Below are 24,730 nucleotides of genomic sequence, written 5' to 3' on the forward strand. Positions count from 1 at the left end.
TTCTGTGTTGGTTTGCTGCATATATAATAATAATAATCCTGGCACCAGAATCCCGACCACCGGCATCCCGTAGGTAAGTATAGGGGTTAGGGGGAAGGTTAGGCTTAGGCACCAGGCAGGGGGAGGTTAGGGTTAGGCACTAAGATGGGAGGTTAGGGTTAGGCACTATGGAGGACTAGGGTTAGGAACCGGTGAAGGAAAGGTTAGGGTTAGGCACTAAGATGGGAGGTTAGGGTTAGGCACTAAGGAGGGAGGGCTAGGGTTAGGCACTGGTGAGGGGGAGGTTAGGGTTAGGCACTAAAATGGAAGGTTAGGGTTAGGCACTAAGATGGGAGGTTAGGGTTCGTCACTATGGAGGACTAGTGTTAGGAACCAGTGAGGGGGGAGGTTAGGGCTAGGCACTAAGATGGGAGGTTAGGGTTAGGCACTAAGGAGGGAGGGCTAGGGTTAGGCACTGGTGAGGGGGAGGTTAGGGTTAGGTACTAAAATGGAAGGTCAGGGTTAGACACTAAGGCGGGAGGGCTAGGGTTAGGCAACGGCGAGGGGGAGGTTAGGGTTAGGCACTAAGATGGGAGGTTAGGGTTAGGTACTAAGGAGGGAGGGCTAGGGTTAGGCACTGGTGAGGGGGAAGTTAGGGTTAGGCACTAAGATGGGAGGTTAGGGTTAGGCACTAAGGAGGGAGGGCTAGGGTTAGGCACCGGCGAGGGGAAGGTTAGGGTTAGGCACTAAGATGGGAGGTTAGGGTTAGGCACTAAGGAGGGAGGGCTAAGGTTAGGCACCAGCGAGGGGAAGGTTATGGTTAGCCATTAAGTTGGGAGGTTAGGGTTAGGCACCGGCAGGGGGAAAGTTAGAGTTAGGCACTAAGGGGGTAGATTAGCGTTAGGCACTGGGGAGGGAGGGTTAGGGGTAAGGGTTAGTCTTACCTTACTTACCTAAGGGTGTTGGGATTCTGACTGTCGGGATGCTGCTGTCAGTATTCTGACCAGCGGCATCCCGACCGCCAGGATCCCATACCCAACCTCTTTTTGCTTTGCTCCTAGCTCTGAACCATCCCCAGAATATGAATAAATGTGACTTATAATGACCCTTATATTTCAAAGTAGAGGGGGTTTTATTAATAACATCATTTTAGACAAACAAAATAAATAATTTCATATATTAGGCTCCACTGCATTAAATTGTGCTTTGGTATGATTATTTTTGGGCTACCTGTGAAATTTGAGAGGATTCTGTGTTGGTTTGCTGCATATATAATAATAATAATCCTGGCACCAGAATCCCGACCACCGGCATCCCGTAGGTAAGTATAGGGGTTAGGGGGAAGGTTAGGCTTAGGCACCAGGCAGGGGGAGGTTAGGGTTAGGCACTAAGATGGGAGGTTAGGGTTAGGCACTATGGAGGACTAGGGTTAGGAACCGGTGAAGGAAAGGTTAGGGTTAGGCACTAAGATGGGAGGTTAGGGTTAGGCACTAAGGAGGGAGGGCTAGGGTTAGGCACTGGTGAGGGGGAGGTTAGGGTTAGGCACTAAAATGGAAGGTTAGGGTTAGGCACTAAGATGGGAGGTTAGGGTTCGTCACTATGGAGGACTAGTGTTAGGAACCAGTGAGGGGGGAGGTTAGGGCTAGGCACTAAGATGGGAGGTTAGGGTTAGGCACTAAGGAGGGAGGGCTAGGGTTAGGCACTGGTGAGGGGGAGGTTAGGGTTAGGTACTAAAATGGAAGGTCAGGGTTAGACACTAAGGCGGGAGGGCTAGGGTTAGGCAACGGCGAGGGGGAGGTTAGGGTTAGGCACTAAGATGGGAGGTTAGGGTTAGGTACTAAGGAGGGAGGGCTAGGGTTAGGCACTGGTGAGGGGGAGGTTAGGGTTAGGCACTAAGATGGGAGGTTAGGGTTAGGCACTAAGGAGGGAGGGCTAGGGTTAGGCACCGGCGAGGGGAAGGTTAGGGTTAGGCACTAAGATGGGAGGTTAGGGTTAGGCACTAAGGAGGGAGGGCTAAGGTTAGGCACCAGCGAGGGGAAGGTTATGGTTAGCCATTAAGTTGGGAGGTTAGGGTTAGGCACCGGCAGGGGGAAAGTTAGAGTTAGGCACTAAGGGGGTAGATTAGCGTTAGGCACTGGGGAGGGAGGGTTAGGGGTAAGGGTTAGTCTTACCTTACTTACCTAAGGGTGTTGGGATTCTGACTGTCGGGATGCTGCTGTCAGTATTCTGACCAGCGGCATCCCGACCGCCAGGATCCCATACCCAACCTCTTTTTGCTTTGCTCCTAGCTCTGAACCATCCCCAGAATATGAATAAATGTGAAATATATTCTAACTCATTATGTGACAGACAGGATATAAAATAAAATGCCCATGGTAGTGGAAGATACAGTATAATCATCTTTAATGACTTGTGATGTCAAAGAAGTTTATACAAATATTACTACCAGGCCTATTCAGCTGGTGCTTTAAAGCCATCCTGTGTCACGATTTAAACTCGCCTGACAAGTGCTACCTCCACTAACAGCGCAAATAGACTTGATCATTTCAGAAAATGGAATAAGATAGCTCTCTTTGGATGCAGGTGTATCATATAAATGAAGTTCTTAGATGAGGTAGTGGTGTTCCCAGTCTTAGTACAATGAAATAGCGCCACAGGATTAAATTCCAAAATATTTCATGTTCGTTAACTTGAGAATGATCAAATATCTCCCAGATGAATGTGGTAATTACAGCAAGAGGCTTAGCTTTTTAGCGCGTTTCGCTAGCAAACAGCCTGCTTCATCAGAAATGTGTACCCGAAACATCTTGTAATGGACATCAAAGAACATACTTTAGAGATTTAACCCCATTGTTTCAGGTGGTTTAAATTATAGAGTCCAGCATTTGTGCTGCATCTAGGCGGCATTCAAATAGCAGTGTTTGATCATTTCAGAATAGCTTTTTATTTTGCCCCGCCACGGGTTACAGTTTTGTTTTTAATTTTTTTGTGCATTACATATACCTGACTGGACAAGACTAAAAACCTATTTTATTTTCAATGTTGAATTCACAAAACAAATATACTAGCCCTGAAACTCAACATCTCTCTATAGCCTGTATTCCGTGGTAGGGCGCTATTGTGAAATGTTCCCCTTACCTGCTGAGTGGCATTATTGTTAGTGACCAGCTCATATATGGGGACTGTCTTCGTGACTTCTAGAAGTACAGGCTCAGGGGGCGCATCAGGGCTTGCGGTGACGTGACACAGCTGACAGTAAGAGGAGCATCGGCCGCGACTCTGGCACTCCATGCGCAAACCTTGTACCAGCTGCCTGGTGCCAGTGTCCAGGAGACTGGTGATGTATTCAGGAAATGTCAGCACTTTCGGTTCTCTCTCCCGCTCCTCTGACTCATCTGATGGGGTATTTCCTGTGGAAATTCATTTAGAGTAAGAGACGTGGCATTTTATGATGAGGAGTTGTAATGTGTCATTTTTGGGCTTGATTCACTACCGTATGCAACAGCGATTACGCACGCAATCGGGCGATTGTTGCATTCTGCGCATGCATCGCAGTGCGCGAACCGGCCTCTGCGATCAGGTCTGCGATCACAGTAACTACGCAGATCCATCGCAGAGTGATTGACATGAAGTGCCATTTGCGAAAGGTGATGGGGCTGGTCTGCGAAATGCAGGCGTCCCAGTGCGTTTTCACGTCGTTGCGGGGGGCATGCATAAATTAGCCATTGCGATGGCCTATGTAATCTGAGATTTCATAGCGTGCGTGGAAGTTAACAATTTCTGAGTAAGGTCAGAGCTTGTGCAAGTCTGCGTGAAGCTGCGATGGTACGCGATTGTACCAATGGTTTTGCAGTCTTGCTAAACAGTACGTATGTGTGTAAGTAAAGTGGGCGTCCCTGTGTAGTGCTGTGACAGGATAGCAATCGCAAAGGATTAGCATACTATCGCAGTTGAACTGTGTGCGTAATCGCAATTGCATACGCAGTTGCGATCCATAGTGAATCAGACCCATTGTGTCATGTTCCGGTATACGTAATTTATGGTTTAACATAATGTATGTAACTTATGCAACAAATAAAAAAGAAAAACAACTACTGCATGGACCATTTGTGGCCAATAGGTGTAATATTCAGTATTTCAATGGTCATTTGATATTTCAATGGTAATTTACCACCACAGAGAAAAAGTATATACAGGTCTATTAGCCCGCACTAGACTGATAACAAGGTAATTGTTGATTGGCTGTTATAGGCTATTATGCATTCATCATTTGAATTTTGATAACAAATAAAACCCTTTGATGTAAAGTGTACATTACAGTTTCTGCTCTGTATATCTGTCTCTGTTGCCACTAATCTTCTTTCACTTACTTCCTCCTTTGCTTTCTCTCAGTGGACGTCATCTCCCACCCACTGTGGTAGACATTCGCTTGACCAGGTCTTCACTGGATTCTGCTCCAACTCTAGTTTCTTTAACTTGACTTTCACGTTCTCTAACCACAAGGTTCTCTTTCTTTCTCTCTTTCTTTCTTTCTTTCAGGCTCATCTTACTTGATGCCTTCATGCTGTAGCCAAATACACACACACACACACACACACACACACACACACAACGACAACACCTAGATACTCTGAACCCGATGAACTTCTCATTTTCATTAATACAACTGTTGTACTCTTTACGAAAATGTATTTGTCCTGCCCCAATCAGACTGCTTCTTTCTGCAACAAAACACTTACTCAGCTCAAGACAATGCAGCTCCAGCTACCATAAATTATCTCCAGCAATCTAAACCTCAACTATAGCAAGAGTGCCCCTGCACAGCTGAGCGCCGCTCCAGGACATCGCATGCCAAAGCCACTTTCTTCCAGAATAAATGTTTCCTTCATCTTACATTTCTAATACCCACCCAGTCTTCTAACCTGTCACCTCTTTTCCACTGTCAAGCCCCTTCTTTACCCACCTGCACCTCCATGTCCTCTATCCTTAACAATCCATGATTTTGCTACCTACAGATGTGTCCACATATGGTACATCTATCCTCCATGCACTACAAGTCTCAACACACATAACGCGTGAGAGCCGTGTGACACGGTAGCACCGAGCGTCTTTTTATCCGACTTTTTCCCTTAAAATGTGTCTTATTTACAAAGTGATGCAAACAGGACGCACAAGCAACATATACTGTTTAAACTGATATGCAACATGCCTATATTCTGTGTGCGACTGCATGCAAAATACTACGTTTACAGTGTCACAGACGTTGAAGGGAAAAAGTCGCATGAAAAAGACGCTTGGTGCTACCGATGGGTTGTTTAACGAAGAAGTGGGCTAGAAGTATGTGGACACATCTGCATATTAAAGACAGAATCAACACCATTTGAAAAGATATTTCCTCATGAAGCATCCCACCCTCCTTCTGCTACACTCCCCTCACCCACAACTCATTCTCTCTGTAACCCAAATCTCTGTCCTCAACTCACCCTACAACCTGCCCTTTTAACCATTTATCTCCCAACCTCTCTTCTTCCATTAAACGCCCACCTGCAGCTTATCTCTTCACCCTGTTTTTCTCCCCTGGCACACTTCCACACTCTTTTAAACAAGCACTGATCTCACCAATCCTAAAGAAAAGATCTCCCGAACCACCCGCTCTTTTCAACTGCTACCCTATTTCTCTTTTCCTCTTTGCCTCCAAACTGTGTAAGTGACTTGTGCAAAGCCATCTATCACACTCTGCTTTTCTCAGTCCTTTCTCGATGCTCTACAATCGGTTTCTGCATCAATACTCTACAATTGGATTCTGCCCCCAACATTCCACTGAGATGGATCGAGGCGATGCGGCTGCATAAATGAGGACGACTCTGACAACAGACAGAGATCTGCATTTTTCCCTGAGCAAGCAAAGCGGCTGAATTGCGTGTGACTGCGAATCAGCCCCACTGTGTCCGAGATTAATATTGGGCTCATATTCTTCCGTCAAAAGATGAGAAATATACATTTAAATTTCCAGGAAGGTACAGGTTAAAATAAATGCACTATGGAGTTGGCACATTCTCCAGGTATTTGTCAGATGATCTTCAAAATACATCAACATGTTTGTGCAAACCAGCGGCTGTAACACTGGAATATTCTGCAGAAGTCAGTACAGTTCGAGGCGCACGTTCAGCGGGGGAAAAACAGCAGAACCACATTAATTAAATGTGAAGGCTACATTGTTTTCTTCATGTATTTAGCACATGTAAGGGAAAACTAGTTGCACATGCAAATAAAATGCTGATGCAATAGTCACAAATGATTCAGAGACAGATGTACAATATGGACGTTTTTATTTTGGGATCTGTCTGTGTTGAAAACAGTAAGATGTGAGATGTCTCACTGCTGGATACTAGGATTCAGACAGATATTCCAACATAGCAGTATTGAGGCAAATAACCAGAAGTCTGTAACACTGTTCATGTTGTTACAGATAAAGCTGTTTTTTTTTGTTTTGCTTTTTCATGTAAGTAAAGAAGGACAGTTTAAAGATACACTGTAATCAGAATGATGTATTGTTTGCATTTCAGTTGAAGGAGCCTATTGATCAACACCCATTTTCAGGATTCAAATTTTAAGTATCTCCTGGCTGTATCTATGGGAACTGAAGAACTGAAGAAGATATTGTAGATATCTGCTGCAGTTCCTCATATTCAATCACAAAAGCAGCCCCGATAGGTTTCTATGGGGGATGCTTAATTGCCGAATTTATCAAGCAGCCTATGGGATACCTTCCGCAGAATTTGCCAGGAGAGGGATCTGTAGGATCCCTCCCCAGCACTCTCCACTCGCACATGTGTGGTCAGCATCCTATCAGGAACAGTCTCCTGCGTGTGATTATTAATACATCCTGGCAGTACTTAATTTCTTATTGCCATGATAAGCGGCGATAAGAAATTATAATTATATCTAATAATAATAATAATAAACTCTTAAAACGTATAATTGGCTCATTATGACCCTTGCTGCTGCATAGATGAAAGTTAGATTTGCAGAGCTCTAACTAAGGTGGAGCTACGTTTGCCCCACCCAGGCCGAAAAAAAAAAAGGGGGTACAGGCTACTGTATTACATTGACATGATTATGATTTACATTATTTTTATGAGGCAGAGAGGGTGCGCAATGAGCAATGAGGGGCTCAGATGTTGGGGGTATGGCCATGCCCAAGAAAAAAAACTCAATGCCGAGGAGGGGGACATTCTTCTCCCTCGCAATGCTGGCTTTGGCCCCTGTCATGCCCCTCAAACAAGCCCAGGCCAGGATAATTATTACCAATGCCCTCCATCCTTTCGGCATCCTTGTGGGTGTGTGCAACCTGCTCATCAGCACCGCAAGTCCCCCCATGCAGCTCCAGCTCAGAATCTACAATGGTCAGAATAGATCAGATTCTTTTCTCATTCAGGGCACTAAAATATTTAATAAAGGTTCTGATAATATGTTTGCATGGTTCTCTTCAATAAATATTAATGAATAAAACACAGAGACTAGAGGCAGAATAAAAAGGAAGTTTGAACAATCTTCAGTCCCCCTTGTATGCAAGTTGAAATTTTGACTCAGTGACTTCAGCACTTAGGGGGAGATTTATGAAAATGGCGAGTATGTCAGCTGCTACGATACGCATTTTGGGTTGTGAACGCCTGCACTGCTTCATACTGCTCCAATGCGCACGAAGAAAGGAGGACAAAGAAGAAAGGAGGATGGATAAAGAATAATGGAGGAGCAATAAGCTTGCCTTCTCACACTGGATGCCCGTCCCGTCTCTCTTTCAGCAACTAAGTTATAACGGCCTTCAGAAATGGCGTTAATGTTTATTTAAATATGATGAAAAGCTTTTTTTTGCTTAAAAAGTTACAAAATTGGTTGGCCGCTATAGCCGCTGCCGATATTAGACTCTCAGGCGCTGCTGGAAAAATCTCAATCTACATGGAAATATGGAATGTCTTTTGATACATATGGAGAAGCTGTAATAAACACCAACATTCGTTCTCTATTGCTATACATTTACGTAACAGCACATTATTATAAATTAGTGTTAGTTCATTGGTTTTACATTAAATTGAAGCTAGTAAGAGTGCGATAGGGAATTTACAAAGTAAGGAGCTGATGTTGGACAGTAATATGTGCTCCTGCATTGTGTATATTCTCCCTATGCAGAGATATACGTATCTTGCGATGTACCCACACTATGTGCACGCTTGGTTTGATACTAGTACTCATCAGCCTATACTAGGTGTTAAAGATATGCCTGGGTAGCAAGTGATGGTGGGTGGGAACAAAGTACCAGGCCTGTCTGGTAGATAGAGCCAGCCAAGGAGGCTCCCCATCAGCATAGAAGGGCGCATTCTTAGGACACTCTGCACCAATCTCCCTGGCTCCCTGTGACATCATGACTTCACGTGTGCCGAGGGGGAAGTAGTTGAAATCCCGATAGTCAGAATCCCAACGACGGCATCCCGATGATAAGTATTGGGGTTAGGTTTATGGTGCGGGGAGATAGGCATAGTGGTATGGTTAAGATACTTACCGACAGGTGTCGGTATCCTAATCCTGTTGGGATGCCGGTGTTGGTATTCTGACTGCTGGGATCCCGAGCGCCGGCATCCTGTACCCAACCCGTGCCAAGGACATGGGGCAGTGCCAGCTCAGGACGCAGAGGCTTCCTATTATGACACTGGCATGTGCAGTATGAAAACACACAACATACACTCCACAAACAGGCATATGTACAACTCATCAGGTCCTTCGTGTCACTGCAGCAGGACTGATTAAATGCTCTAGGAAAAGCGCTATGTAATATGATGGAGTGAAATAAATAAAGGTTAATAATGATGCTATGTATTATACTTTTGAGTAAAGCCACACAACCCTCTAGTGTGCTATACCAGCACTTCAAGATATTTTGCCACTCGCCGCATTCAATCTATTCACAGTTTTACAATCTAGACAATACTTAAGTATCATGTCACTCACTGATATATTTCATCATATTTCTCAGCCATGCTGCCTCCCGCTTATGGGAAAGATCCTGAAATAAATGTGAGTAGTTCAGTTTGTCAGAATAGCTAAATCAGATCATCTCTATATTCTGAGTGAATTTACTGCCACCGCTAATGAGGAGCAGCTCTGTCTTGTAGACACCTACTTAATATACATAGGAAGAGTCTTTTACTGATATTTACAATAAAAACAGCCTTGTACACATTGTAACCACAGAGGTTCATCCACAGGACTGTTTCCCATCGGCAGAGACTGAGCTTTGTCAGCGGTGCCACATCATCTGGTATCAGGATTAATGAGACGGAGCATCTTAGACAAAGTACAGACAGTCCCAAAGTGGCAGTGTATCCAGTATTACTGGCTTCTGAAATGTAGTTTAGAGATTTATCAAGGGTGCCACTCCATGGTATGTGCTCAGTACGTTACCTAGTAAAGGTAAATAAATCCTCTAAAACTTTTTTTTTTTTTTTTTTAAATACACTCTATACACAGGTAGTATTTTTTCTCTTAAATCTGCCATATATACTGACGGAGCGAGTTAATTCAAACAAGTGGCACAAAGCTGTACATGGCGGTGCAGAGTATGCGCCTCATAGCTCCATCATGTACAGTGTATCTGTGGGGTGGATATGCTCCATGTGGCTTGGGGGGGAGGTTTAGGCTCCAGGGCCGTAGCTAGGGTAGTGCGGCCGGTGCCATCGCACAGGGCACCGCAGGGCAGGGGTCGCTGTTTGGGCCTGTCAAATTTCTGTTTATTATCATTCTCACTTATAACTTCCTCTTATTTCATCCCCAGCATCTCCTGGCCTCCCCTATCTCTTCCCTGGCCCTTCCCCATGAGGCCATTCCCCTTTTTTGGGTGCATTATGTCCCTTTGAAAAATGGAAGGCGCCATTGCTCTTTCTGGCATAGGGCACCGAAAAGTCTAGTTACGGCTCTGTTAGGCTCCATGTGGCTTGGAGGGGGCCCCCACAACTTAGATGTCCCAGGGCCTCCACATGCCTTAATCCAGCCCTGAGGCAATGTGCGCTCGCGATGAGCATTGGCACACATCATTACTGTACACGAACATTGCACATTTCACTGCACACCTCCCTGGTGTAGCAGTTACCATTTTGTGGTAAGGCTTTCCTCTCTGTATTTGTAATTTCACTCTTTGATGAATTTCTATTTAATTGAAACAACTGGGACGACAATGGTCATTTCATTCCAAACTATATTTGGTGATATTGTTTAAGTGGCCATTAATATTATACAATGAATTATAACAGTGCCATTGATGCATTTCATACATTTTTTGCTGTACAATACACATAAATACATAAACAGAATTTGAATCAGAAACAACAGCATATGCATTAAGGACATTTTTTTCTTAGCTGGCTTCACATCCCCTTGGGCAAAGCTACAATTACTTACTGTTAATTAAATGTGATGTGGGCAGAACTTTTGAGGTGCCTTTTGCGGTGACTTCAGTATAATGGCGATATTTTACCCCCAATTGCAGGGGCAGTCAGTCCTTTTTCAATCACCCCATATTTATTAAAAATACGGCCAGTCCTCCAAAATGAACAATCTCTATTGTCACATATCACCATGGCAATAAGGACCCCGGCTCAGATATGAGCCCCGTCTGGCGATCAGTGAAAAGTAAAGTGATCTCACAAATATATTATAAGAAGAGAGGGTGCTCACCAACAGCAGCAATAAAAGCTAATTCAGTGTTCCTTCAATCAAGATACATACTGTGACTTTTTTGACCCTGTTGTGCAGCCGTGAAAGTATAATCCCATCAACAACTCAGGGGGGAGGCTGGGTATATCTTGGGACACCACTTTGGTTTCTATTCACTTACCAGGACCAGGCATTACAAAGTACACTTGGTGCCAACTGAGAGTAGGGGGCGAGGGCACACAGTAGGGGGCGAGGGCACACAGGAATTGGTATCGGAGGCCTGGTGGGACAGTGTAACATTAGTTACTACAGGTGAGATGGGTAAGTGTGTTACTTCGGAGGTGTGGGGGGTAAATGAGTTACTACACAGGTGAGGGTGGCCAGATGTGCCTTATGTCCCTATGGGACATGACCACACTCCATGAATGGGATGGCTAAGCCCCCTCTGATGGGACAAGCTTCTGGAATAAATTCAACCTGTACCCTTGGACTATAAAAAGTTTGTGCATCCCAGCTTTTACTCAATTATCGAAACCCAAGAATATTATGCCACAACTGCATCCCGAGCATAGAGATAGGACTAGAAACAAAATGTGATTTTATGGCTTCATGTTTTGTTCATTACTTATATTTGTATTTTGTACCTTTTTTATTTACATTTTTTTTAACAAAGGAGAATGTTTCTAGTCTCCCCTGTTCCCAGGAATCATTGATTCAGTGCAAAGTGTATCTGACGGCATCTCACACGCTATGTCAGACACAGTTAGGTGCAGCATACAGAGGATCAGTACTGTCATGCAGGGTAGATGGGAGATCGCTCAGTGGGGAAACCACCGATGACATCTTTCTTGTGACTTCATAGGATTCCCTGTAATCAGTGGGGAAGTGCAGGCCTTACCGCTGAGCACTCACTTCATGCACCGTCTACACAGTGTTCCAGTGGCCAAGAACCAAAAGAAACAGATCCTGGCATTTTCCCTAGAACCCAAAGCTGTCACTAACATGATCCAAGCTCTGTGATTTCTATGGTCTGCTACAGATCCGTAACTAGACTTTTTGGTGTCCTGTGCCAGAGAGAGCATTGCCCGCCCCCCCCCCCCCATTTTTCAAATAGGGACTCAAGATAGAGCACCTGAAAAAGAGCCCTGGCCTTATGGGGAAGGGCCAGGGAAGAGATAGGGGAGGCCAGGAGATGCTGGGGATGAAAGAAAAGGAAGCACCAGGTGAGAATGATAATAAACAGGAAAACTGACAGGTCCAAACAGCGCCCCCTGCCCTGCGGTGCCCTATACCATGGCACTGGTCGCAACACCCAGGTTACGTCCCTGTTCTGCTAAATCAAAGCTGCCTATGTCTCTGACCTAAATGTCCTAATGATCCCTATGTCTCTGACCTAAATGTCCTAATGATCCCTATGTCGCTGACCTAAATGTAACTTATTGGGGCTGCGGCTGCTGTAGGAAATGAAGGGACGTGGCAGATATGGAGAAGTCTGCTGCAGTCCCTCTATGGTACATTTGGGAGAAACTTAATATTAGTTGGTACCTCCAAAAAAATTTGTGTTTTCAGGAAATATCCTGCAAATATTATTTGATAAATGTCTAGATCAGTGGTTCTCAAACTCGGTCCTCAGGACCCCGCACAGGTCACATTTTCCAGGTCACCCAGCAGGAGCACAGGTGTATTCATTACTCACTGACATATTTTGAAAGATGCACAGGTGGAGGTAATTATTTCTCTTGTAATTCTGTGAGGAGACCTGGAAAACATGCACTGTTTGGGGTCCTGAGGACCAAGTTTGAGAACCGGTGATCTAGATCTTTAGTGCCACAGAATACATCCATAAATATGAATAAAGGTTATGGTAGAAGAAATCACCTTTACCGGCATTTACAAGGTACAGGTTTGCACAGCAAGGGGCAGAGCCATGATGCAAATCACGTCACCATGTCCCCAGCAATTGTTCCTAGTGATCAGTAGCCTTTTTGATTTGTTTGACCCTTTATATATAAGGGATTTGGTAAAAAATGCTGAATTCAGAAAGTTGACACCAAAATGTTGATATGGTCTGAATGTTGACATTTAGGGGCCCATTTATCATTCAATATTTGAGGTAAAATCCCAAAAAGCACACGTTTTCGGGGGTTTACCTCAAATACTAAGTATCCCCCGGATGTATGAAGGAGGGACTGCAGCAGGTATCTCCGATACTCCGATACCTGCTGTGATCCCTCTATTGCCGCTGGCACCCGCCTCCCCTATAGGTTTCTATGGGGGATGCAATGCTGCCAAATGTACCAATATCCGGAATGCGAAGCATTCTTGATATTGGCCCCAGCAGCTAACGCCATCTGAAGATAGCGTTAGCCGCTGTAGCCTATAAGCACTTAACGCATATCAGCCAGCGGAGGGATCTGCCAGATCCCTCCACCGGCAATGGGCGCCGCTCAAGTGCAGTCCACGGGACTGCGCATGTGCTGCAGCCTTGAATGCAGTTTTCGGAGCCCGTCACCCTGCATGTGTCGGGTTAATACATCCGGCCGCTATGATCGCATTTTGCAATGTGATCATGGGCGGTACTGCATGCCCTGATTGCATTGCAAAATGCGATCATTAATAAATGGGCCCCTTAGAAAGTCAGCATGGGGCTAAATGTAATAGACTGCGAGCCGGTGCCGCTGCGGGAATACATGTGAGCATGCTCGTATTTTTAAAGCAGCAAGCATGTTAAAAGCTATACTAGCTTGGCTTTTAACATGCTTGCTGCTTTAAAAATACGGACATGCTCGCATGTATTCCCGCAGCGGCGCCGGCTCGCAGTCCATTACATTTAGCTTATGGTCTGAATATTGACAAGAGGAAGGTCGACATGGATGTTATGTCGACATGGTGTTTTCATCGCATTTCCCTCTACCCTACCCCGAACTGCAGCCTGTCTGGATGTCAACATTATGACTACATAACATATATTGTTTTGTTTGTTTAAACCATTCCACTAATGCTGTGGACACTTGGTGACGCCAGAATGGGATTGAAATACCAGCGGCTAACCCTAACCTTCCCTTAGGGGTGCCTAACCCTAACCTCCCCCCCTAGTGCCTAACCTTAACCTCCCCCCATGGGTACCTAAACCTAACCCCCCTCCCCGCACCCTAAACCTAACCCTCCCGAAGGGTGCCTAACCCTAACCTCCCCCCATGGGTGCCTAAACCTAACCCCCCTCCCCGCACCCTAAACCTAACCCTCCCGGGGGGTGCCTAACCATAACCTCCCCCCCTAGTGCCTAACCCTAATCCCCCCCTTCCCCTAGCCTGACCCTAACCTTCCTCGGGGGGGGGGGGGTGCCCAGGGGGTCCCTAAACCTAACTCCCCCATCCTCAGCTGCCCCAGTTTACTGTTCCTCTATTACAAATACTCTTTCAATATCAGATGCACCTTCTCTGATATGCACGTCATTCACTATGTACTCATCAACGTGGCACACACCCTTACTATCCTGGTATCGGGGAGAAATGGCCTGGTCTGAGGGTGGTGGGAGAGTCTCCTCAAATTGTCATGGGCCTGATTCACTATGGATCGCAACTGTGAATGCAATAGCAATTATGCACACAGTGTCACTGTGATATTATGCTAATCCATTGTGATCACTATGCCGTCGCAGAATAACATAAGGACGCCCACTTTACCTTACACACATCCGTAATGTTTAGCAAGACTGTGAAGCCATCGGTAACATGGAGTACAATCGCAGCCTCACACACACTTGCACAAGCTCTGACCTTACTTAGAAATTGCTAACTTTCACGCACACTATCAGGCCTCAGGCTGCGTATGGCATCGCTGTAGATAATTTATGCACGCCCCTGCAACGGCGTTCAAACACACTGGCACGTCTGCGTTCTGCCGACCACCCCCCATCACCTCCCACAAACGGCACTTCCTGTCAATCACTCTGCGATGGGTCTGCGTAGTCACCGTTATCGCAGTCCCGAATCGAAGTGGCCGGTTCGCACACGCTCACTGCGATGCATACGCAGAACGCAACAATCGGCCAATTGCGTGCGCAATCGCAGTTACGATCCTTTCTGAATCGGGCCCTCTATCCCTAGTTGGGAAGTTATGATATCAGAACTAGCATTTTTTAAAAGCAGAAGATAAGTTCCACCCTAAATTTCCTTAACCACGTCCCTGATCTGCCCAAACTCCACCCTGCTCGGCTCCTCCATCCACATTTATGTTATTCATTTCCAAATTCACCAAAGGCCATAACCCTTTTTTGGATCTGACAGCCGAGTCAGCCCCCAAAATCGAGACAATTCAATATGGCTGCTTCCACTTTGTTCCTCCGTGATGTCATTGTGTTCCTCCGTGATGTCATTGTGTTTCAGTGAATTGATAGGCTGCATTCTTATTAACATTGTTTCGCTTCTTACATGAGTAGATATAAATGTAATGCTTAATCAAATTGCTAGAATTCAATGATAATTTGGTCATTTACCATGGTAAAGTTATTTATTTGTATGTAAGTCGTGTCATTGGATATTGGTTCAGCCCCCGCAATAGCTTCTACCACTATATGTACAGTACACTATGGTTACACTTTTAAATGGACATATTCACTGCAATATAAACAACTATGACAAACCCATTTGTGTCAAAAAGCCTATTTTTAATTTCTATTGAAACATGAACAGATGAAGGGTTATTATCTATGACCTGAAACGTCGGCTTTATCCTGCCTGATTTGTGTAGCGTACGACCACTGTTAGGATTGCAGTTATTATTGTCACAATTGCTGTTAGTCATTATAGATAAGGATTCAGCTGAACAAAGAGATCTATATCTGTAGAAGACTTCTAGGAGAACAATTAGGGCCTGACCTAGAGGTGGACACAGTGCTGTCTGCGGCAAAAGCCGTCTTTATGCTTATGCCACGACCGATTCTATTCATACTGAGACGCCAACTTGCAGCTACGCTAATCTATCTTGCTGTGTCTTTAGGCGTACCATCGCTTCACCATTGGTCATACCATCCGAGCTTGCACCAGCCCTATGGTAGGTACAATTTCTCCCTGTGAACACGGCATCCTGTATCAGCGCTACTGTCTCTTTAGATGGAGTCGCTATTGGCTAAACATTTACGTCTGCCTATCCACCCTACTGTTACCTCCCTGAAACACCCACTGAAATCCTCGGCTCTAGAGTCCAAATTTGTCCTGCTTATCCTGATGGTCATCGAGACGGATGCGCACGTGCAATGCAACTCGGGACTTAGAACATCAGCCAACTGCGCCAACTAGACCCTTAATGATTTAGAATAAACCTAACGGTTACATACAGTATCTTTGTTAGTAAATGTAGCATGCACTGCAAGGAAGAAAATGACATTATTTAGTAAGAACTTAGAGGCTTCTGCCTTAATGTTACCCTGCAGCAAAAAATGACCCCTTATTGTTCATGCAGCTTTTGGATTCAGATTTTAATAATATGTACAGTACTTGCACCATACTATCATTGGGCTTAAAATAATTCCTCAAAGAATAGTCCAACATAACCTGTTAAGGAAGACAAGTGTTTGGAATGAGCCGTCTTCAATACAGCAATATGTAACATCATACTTACCTACTCTCCTGGAAGTTGCGGGAGACTCACAAATTTTCGGGTAGCCCCTCACACACAACCGAAAGTGTCCGGTTCTCTCCGGGAGAGGAGATATAAAAAGTCAGCAAGCATGTGTAACATGCTGATGTTTTGCCCGGGCTGCCCTGGAGATACCGGAAGGGTTAGCTGAGAGGCCTGGGTGGAGGGGACATAGCACTGTGAATCGTCTTATTGTAGCATCTCCCACTGTTGTACAATACCACGATTCAGTGCATTCTGTGACTGGGGTAAGGGCATGATGCATTTCACGGCGAATCACATCATAGAGCACCCACGAAACCCATTTCACGGCGAATCACATCATAGAGCACCCACGAAACCCATTTCACGGCGAATCACATCATAGAGCAGGATTTGGAGGCCGGTGTACTCTCTTGGGAGGCCAGGTGAGCTCCCCGAAATTCGAAAGTCTCCCCTTCATTCTGGGAGATTAGGCAACTGTGATATGTAAGCATGGGGTCTATTTACTAAGCATTGGATGGAGATAAAGTGAATGGAGGTAAGGTACCAGCCAATCAGCTCCTAACTGCCATGTCACAGGCTGTGTTTGAAAAATGACAGTTAGGAGCTGGTTGGCTGGACCTTATCTCCGTCGACTTTATCTACATCCAAGGCTTAGTAAATAGACCACTATATCTTATATGACTGAAAATATTTAGCTAAGTCATTAATTTCTTTTTCAACTCTTAAAACATATTTGGTTTTTATTTGTCACCTTGTGTAGACGTAGATCTTGGACTCTTTCTTACCTTTACTTATGTCTTCAAATTCAATCCACAGCTGTCTCTGAACTTGCCGGTTGGGGTACCAGATGGAGCAGGTCTCCTCAAACCCATAGACTGCCTCCTGAATATAATGGTTTCCATACTGCTCTAACAGCGGCACAAATTCCAGGCGTGACATAGCTCCGTCAAGTGCATGAAGAGCGTGAGTGAAGGCTGGCAGGAAACAAACAAGTTAATGTATGAACTATGAAATATATAGAGGTAACATCCACAATCTTCCCTATGTCACCTTGTCAGAAGGGTTATATCACTACAAAGAATAGCAGAAGCGAAGGGGAACACCATTTCGGCTTTCAGTACCACTGTGATAAAAATGATTACAGTAGAACAGGAAACCAACACAAGGCACCACTGCTCCTGCAAAATAACTTTTGTGGCGCCATTCTAACCACAGCCATATTTCTGTACCAGCATTCTTTCAGTTCTCTAAAATGACATTAAGGGGGTTTCAATTTTAAAAAATATATTTTGAACCACCCTTAGTTACCTAAAATAGTACTTTCATGGGATCCCTTTCCATTCACCTCCACCATTTGTTGCAGTCAGTATGGTCCCAACACTTATATACAGAGCCAGATTCAATCACCCATTTTCTGCAGCCAGAACGTGCCTATTGAGAGGTGAAGAGAAATAAGGCCACCGGAATTGTATTTATGGGTATAGTGAGGGTCTTATTTAATCTGCCCCATAATTTGGATTTATGTGGTTCACTTACAGCAATTCTTGTGTCCAGGCGAGTAACTAGCAAACGTTGCGCCCCACAATTTTTCTTCCTTTTGACGGGACAGGGAGATGTGTATCAACAGTGCATTGGCTCCTATACATACTCAGAGAGACGCGTGGAGGCCACAAGACCCACTCATCGCCTCCAGGGAGCTATAGCAGTTCCATGGGCTGTCATTGTGGCATTTAAGCCACTGCTTTGGCCTCTTTACAGTAGGAAAGACTAGACCCGCCCTAGTTAGCCAGTGTAGCGCCGACCACAGTGAGTGCGGTCAGCGCTACACATTTACACAGGACCGGCGCTAGGCTTCCAGCGCCGGTCCAGTGCTGCACAGCTGAGCCCCTTCCCTACCCCTGAGCGCTTGCCCAATAGCGCCAGGAGGAGGGTGGCAGGCGGGCTCAGACTGGGCATAACACACACATCGCCGCCAGCACTGGCGGTCATGTGTGTGTTAATCAGCAGCCAATGAGAGTCAGACAGACTCTCATTGGCTGCTGCTGCTGCACACACATCACTGCCGAGCGGCAGCGATGTGTGTGTGAATCAGCAGCCAATGAGAGTCAGATAGACTCTCATTGACTGCTGTGCGTCCACTGCAAGAGCCGGGCTTCCGTCCGGCTCCTGCAGTGGTAATGGGAGAAACGTCATGAATTCATGACGTCTCTCCCATAATGCAGAGCGGCCCGACCCGGGAGGATGGACTTGCAGACGGCGTAGGGAGCAGGAGCGTGGATAAAGGTAAGTATTTCTCTTTTATTTCATTTTAGTGGGTATTTGGGGGGGAAGTGCGCTCTATTACAAAGAAGGGGACTACTACTGGGGGCACTGCTGTGGGGGATACTACTGTGGGCACTGGTTCAGGTGGGGGGGGGGGCCAGTACTGGGGACTACTACTGGGAGGGGGATACTACTGGGGCACTGCCTTGGGGGGGGACCACTACTGGGGGGATACTACTGGGGGGGATACTCCTGAGGGCACTACTTCAGGGGGGGACCACTACTGGGGGGGATACTACTGTGGACACTGCATCGTGGAGGACCACTACTGGGGACTACCACTGGGGGGGGATAATACTGTGGGCACTGCATCATGGGGGACCACTACTGGGGACTACCACTGGGGGGGGGGGATACTACTGTGGGCACTGCATTGTGGGGGACCACTACTGAGGACTACTACATGGGGCACTGCATCAAGGGGGACTAATGGGGGGAGGGATCACTACTGGGGGCACTGTATAAGGGGAACAAATGGGGGGCTGCATAAGGTGGACCACTACAGGGGGCATTGTGTAAGTGGCACTGCATATGGGGGACTACTACTGGGGGCCTGTATAAGGGGAACTAATCGGGGCCTGCATAAGGGGGACCACTACTAGGGGCACTGCATACGGGGGGGACTGTATAAGGGGCACTGCATTAAGGTGCAAATGGAAATAAATGTTCCCAGTTACAAGAAAGGGGTGTGTGTCATGTCGACATGCCCTATTTTTCAGTGGCCATGCCAAGTTTTCGCCGCGCGAATAGGTGTGTGGGTGGGGGGCCCTCCATTTTCAAATTTGCCCTGGGCTCCAAATACCCTAGTTACGCCACTGCCCGCTTTTCCCTCCGCTCAGGACCCATGACTGCTGAGGCACTATTCTCCTGGTGATGTCTGTGTGCATGGTGATATATGTGGTGCAGATCTCCGAAAACATGGTGCTTGCGCCATGTTCTCGGGGGTACCTGCGGCACAGATGGAGATGTAAGCCTTTTGAATGGGTGCGGTGTGCCCATGTATACCACCCACAAGCCAACAAGAACTGAATAGAAATTCATGGGAACAACAACAAAATGATTATAGATCATCTAACAAGAGATTATAAATGCTGTTTGATCATAGATGTATTATTTTGGTGCTACCAAGGTTCCCTAAGCATAAACATAATCCCTTTTACGTATTAACCTTTCTTTTATTTTGATGTAGTTTGGTACAAACAGCTCATTACTGCAGTTACTACTGTATGTTTTATCATTTTTTTTTGTTTTAAAAAGGAAAATATATTTTCTTCTAGTATTAATATATCATAATTGATTGGCCCCTTTCTTAGCGATATTTTTTTGCCTTTCCGCAGCCAAGAACACAAGGTCAATTTTAATGAGTAGCTTTGTTTATCCAATAGCTCATATTCTCATCAAGAAGCCTTAACGGGCCAGGTTACGTGACATATGCAGGCAAAGTTGAACCAATTAGTAGCTTTGACATTTTCACTCATTTATTTCAGTTTTAGGATTACTCTATGAAGATCGCATTATTCCTAGGTCTTGTAAAATTGTATTCAGATTGGTCAAGGTTTAATGAACTCTACACTCCATGCCCCCCAAAAAAGGAGGTCAACTGTGGCCGCAGCCGACGTATCATTAAAACCTAGACAGTCCGTGTGCTCGGAAGGGCTTATTGACAAAATCTCAAAATACTGCTGAATGGGAACTAAGTGCTGCATCTTATCTTATTTTGAATGGCGTTTGTTCAATTCCTATAATACATAATACATATCCATTTCCGATTTTGTGTCACTGTGCTTTCTTTCATTTCCTTACCTTGGGAGACAGTGGGTTGGTTGAGGCGGACGTGATACATAACAGACCGCACGACCCAGTGCTGAATTAAAGGATAACCAGTCACCTCACTGAAATTGACCATGCCTGTAAGAAAAGACAGTGTCATAGCCCAGAGAGATTGATCTTGCAGGTCATGCATCACTTGAAAAGCAGTTGCTTTTTTTTTTTCCCCGTTAAAACACCTACTGTTCTTCTTACAGCCTGGGTTTTATTTACTGACCTGTTACTTAACATTTTATAAAACCTGGTTGTTATTTGGAAGATCAAAAACTCAATAACCTGCAGCACAGGTTCTCAAACTCGGTCCTCAGGACCACAAACAGTGCATGTTTTCCAGATTTCCTCACAGAATCGCAAGTAAAATAATTATATCCACCTGTGGATCTTTTAAAACGTGTCAGTGAGTAATGAATACACCTGTGCACCTGCTGGGTGACCTGGAAAACGTGAACTGTGTGGGGTCCTGAGGACCAAGTTTGAGAACCACTGACCTACAGCAACCAGTTGCTTTTATTGCCTAACACAGAGGTTCCTATACTCGGTCCTCAGGAGCCCACACAGTTCATGTTTTCCATGTCACCCAGCAGGTGCACAGGGTTATTCATTACTCACTGACACATTTTAAAAGATCCACAGATGATAATTATTTCACTTGTGATTCTGTGAGGAGACCTTGAAATCATGCACTGTTTGGGGTCCTGAGAACAGAGGGCCTGATTCAGAGCGGGACGCTCTGAACGAGCGCCTGCTCTGAATCAGGGCGTGTTTTTTTTTTTTCGTCCGGCCTCCTGGACGCTCACATAGCTGTGGGTTACCACCCACAGCTTATGCGAGCGTCCATGATGATTGTCGCGATGGTCAAGACCATCGCGACCATCGGGCTTGCGACGAGACCCTGCGGTAGGGTTTCGGTGACCGCAAGCCCTGGAGTGATTTTGGCTCTATCAGAGCCAAAATCACTCCCACTGACATCACTAGTGATGTCAGTGGGGCCGGACCCAGACAGTAGGCGTTCCCATGGGAATGCCTCCGTCTGGCAGCCACGCCCCCGGCACGCCCACCAAAGGGGGCGTGCTGCCACTCACCATCGACGGCATGCCCCCTTTGGTGCGAGACCCGGAGCGACGGCTTCCCCGTCGCTAGCCGGGTCTCGCGCATGCGCACGACGGAGCAGACTCCGTCGTGCGCATGCGCACTAGGGCTTGCGAGCGGGTCTGAATCAGGCCCAGAGTTTGAGAACCTGTGGTCTAACACAGAGTTTCTCAAACTCCGCCATTACAGGTCAGGTTTTATGGATATCCATGCTTGAGCACAGGTGCCTTAATTATTACCTCAGTCAATTTGATTTAACCATCTGGACTCAAGCATGGCTATCCTTAAAGCCTGGACTGTAATGGCAGAGGTTTGGTAAACTCTGGCAGATGAAAGCAAAGTTTTGATACAGGTTCCTATAAATCTGCATTTCTACTCTTTGTATGGAACCCCACAGCTGTTGTGTTGGTGAATATATAAATCTATATACTGTGAAATCGACCCTTTGAAGATGACACTCACATGTAATTTTGGTTTACTTTTTACAGTCTGCTTAGCTTGTCGGGACTGCAGACAATCTTCACACAAACAAAAATAATTCCCTCTTGGAGATCCCTAGCACTAAGCTAACATAGCCCAACTGACTGCCAGAGTGGCCAGCTGGTGCGGACTCATGGCCTGATTTAGAGCCGGGCGCTCTAAACGAGCGCCCGCTCTGAATCAGGGCGTTTTGGGTTTTTTTGGAGCGTCCTCCTGGACGCTCACATAGCTGTGGGTTACCACCCACAGCTTATGCGAGCGTCCATGATGATGGTCGCGATGGTCAAGACCATCGCGACCATCGGGCTTGCGACAGGACCCTGCGGTAGGGTCTCGGTGACCGCAAACCCTGGAGTGATTTTGGCTCTATCAGAGCCAAAATCACTCCCACTGACATCACTAGTGATGTCAGTGGGGCCGGACCCAGACGGTAGGCGTTCCCATGGGAACGCCTCCTTCTGGCAGCCACGCCCCCGGCATGCCCACCAAAGGGGGCGTGCTGTCACTCAACATCGACAGCACGCCCCCTTTGGTGCGAGACCCTCCGTCGTGTGCATGCGCACTAGGGCACCATCGACCCGCTTGCGAGCGCTCAGCACTCGCTAGCGGGTCTGAATCAGGCCCTCAATTGCCCGCTCACAGGAAACACAAACCTTTACTCTGAGCTCCTCCCACAGCTGTAGCCTGATTGTCAGGTATTAAACCTATGTCTTTTCTCCCTGAGGCTGAGCGCTGCTTACGTGACGCCTCTATATAAACTAATTAGCTCAGGTATTCTGCTTGACTTGCCTGACTGCAACGCCACTGGGCACTCTAACAGCAAGGAAATGTCACTTAGTAAAACATGGTAAGTCACAGGCTTTGCCACCATATATGAAATAATAGAAATTCCAGTTGATCTCTCTTATTATTATTTTTAACACATTCTGGCCTAATTATCTTTGTTTTCACCCAGGGGTGTTTCAAGAGAGGAGGGGGCCCATGTCCAGGATTTGTGTGTAGGCCCCGTGGCTTGAGGCTAGTAGGATCAGGTACTGTGCCAGAGTCTATTGTGCATGGACATACAGATGTGGCCACATGGCATGGATGGCGCAACTACTGTGCCCGCATCTATGGCATGCGCATGCACACGCACGCCATAGACTTCTGGCCGTGCCTAGTCGCAGCCCGGTGAAAGCTCCGCTATGCTGCGATGCGTGATGCTGTTCGCACGCATTGCGGTTACGCTGAAGACGGCTCCATCTGTATCTAAAAAAAAATGGCACCAGTTCTTATTCTGCCAATTCAGAAGAAATCACAGAGAAAACAGAAGTATAGTCTATGGGTGCCTGGTGAAGGGTGCGGGGCCCCCTGACCATTTTGCACACACTCTACACCCATTATAGATACACTACTGTCGAACCACCGTTGATCACTGTAGTTTTCAAAAACCCTACTCTTGCTACAATCTCATCGGAATTTCAGACCCTCTGCTTAGCAGGATTCTCCCCTTGACTCTGAGAATGTAGCTGACTATACTAACTAACTAACTAACATTCTGGGACACCGATAGCCAAGTCTCAGTGTTTGCGACGGGAAAATAAATCAATGAGGTTGCAAATATTTGCCTTAAGGAAAAACTAAACTCCTAAATGAAAAAGATCAGATATGAACTATGAAGATAAAATACTTTGTTCCAAGTTAACCTCACATTTCACTGCAGCCCAGTTAAAAAATATTCCCTTACCAATCTACTACTGTGGCTTCATATGTCTACATTTAAGATATCAGACAGTCAATAAGTTGACAGTCAATAGGTCGACTGGGTTAAAAGGTCGACATGGTTAAAAGATGGAAAGTGAATTATGTCGACAGGGTTAAAAGGTTGGCTTGGTTAAACGGTCAACATTCAAATGGTCGACACAAACAAAAAGGTTACCACATGATTTTTTTTTTCAATTTCTTTAGCCTAACCCTAACCACTATGAAAAACAATGTGTCAACCTTTTTTTTGTGTGTCGTCCATATGAATGTTGACCTTTTAGCGCTATTGACCAATTAACTGTCAACCATTTCACTTGGACGACCCTTTAACCCTGTCAATCAATTGACTGTTGACATTCTGGTGTCAACCTATTGACTGTCTAACTCCTTAATGTAGACCTACCATCTGGATACACTCTGGTGCAAATCTGTAAACCGTTTGGTAGTAGTCCACCAAATCCTGAGGACGGTCCAACATACTGTAGGAGATACCAGGGAACTAGAAAATAAGCTAACAGGGTGCTAAGCCTTCAAGACTGGTTTCCCTCGAGGTGAAGTTGAATATATACTGTAGCTGCACAATGTGCTTCTTAGGCCTGTGCATAGCCTAGTTAATGTTGTTGGCAATGCAGAAGATGCAGGATCTTTAAAATGTCACTGAGAAGTCGAAATAAACCCATCTAAACTTGTTGATATGGGTAGTGCTGTCACCCACATTTTTGCCCAAATGGTGAAAACATTTCTAAACAGCTGGAATTGTATGGTTACAGTTGTACTGTCATAAGTAGTTGGTGATGAAACATCTGTCCCAGCAACGTTTATATGTAGGTTGCCATAACCCATACCCCATACTGTTGGGAAGTATCATTCCAGACTCTTCAAATTTGTTACAAAACTTAACACAGGAAGGTAAACCTGTGGATGCACAGCTAGCTAAGCGTTGTACTGCAGGCCGTGC

General features: G+C 45.8%; 1 protein-coding gene across 2 annotated transcripts in view; it reads right to left on the reverse strand.

Annotated features, from left to right (window-relative positions):
* Window positions 1–24,730, reverse strand: part of ASTN1 (astrotactin 1) — a 408,165-nt gene that overhangs the window by 22,489 nt on the left and 360,946 nt on the right. For both annotated transcript variants that reach the window (XM_088461906.1, XM_088461905.1), the window contains exons 15-17: window positions 20,437–20,541; window positions 17,097–17,285; window positions 3,118–3,389 (exon numbers count right to left, since the gene is read on the reverse strand). In XM_088461906.1, the coding sequence (XP_088318032.1) occupies window positions 3,118–3,389; window positions 17,097–17,285; window positions 20,437–20,541 (566 nt within the window). The remainder of the gene's footprint in view (window positions 1–3,117; window positions 3,390–17,096; window positions 17,286–20,436; window positions 20,542–24,730) is intronic.

The sequence above is a fragment of the Taudactylus pleione genome, unplaced genomic scaffold, assembly GCF_031769625.1.
Source record: "Taudactylus pleione unplaced genomic scaffold, aTauple2 ptg001123l, whole genome shotgun sequence".
Taxonomy (NCBI): Eukaryota; Metazoa; Chordata; class Amphibia; order Anura; family Myobatrachidae; genus Taudactylus; species Taudactylus pleione.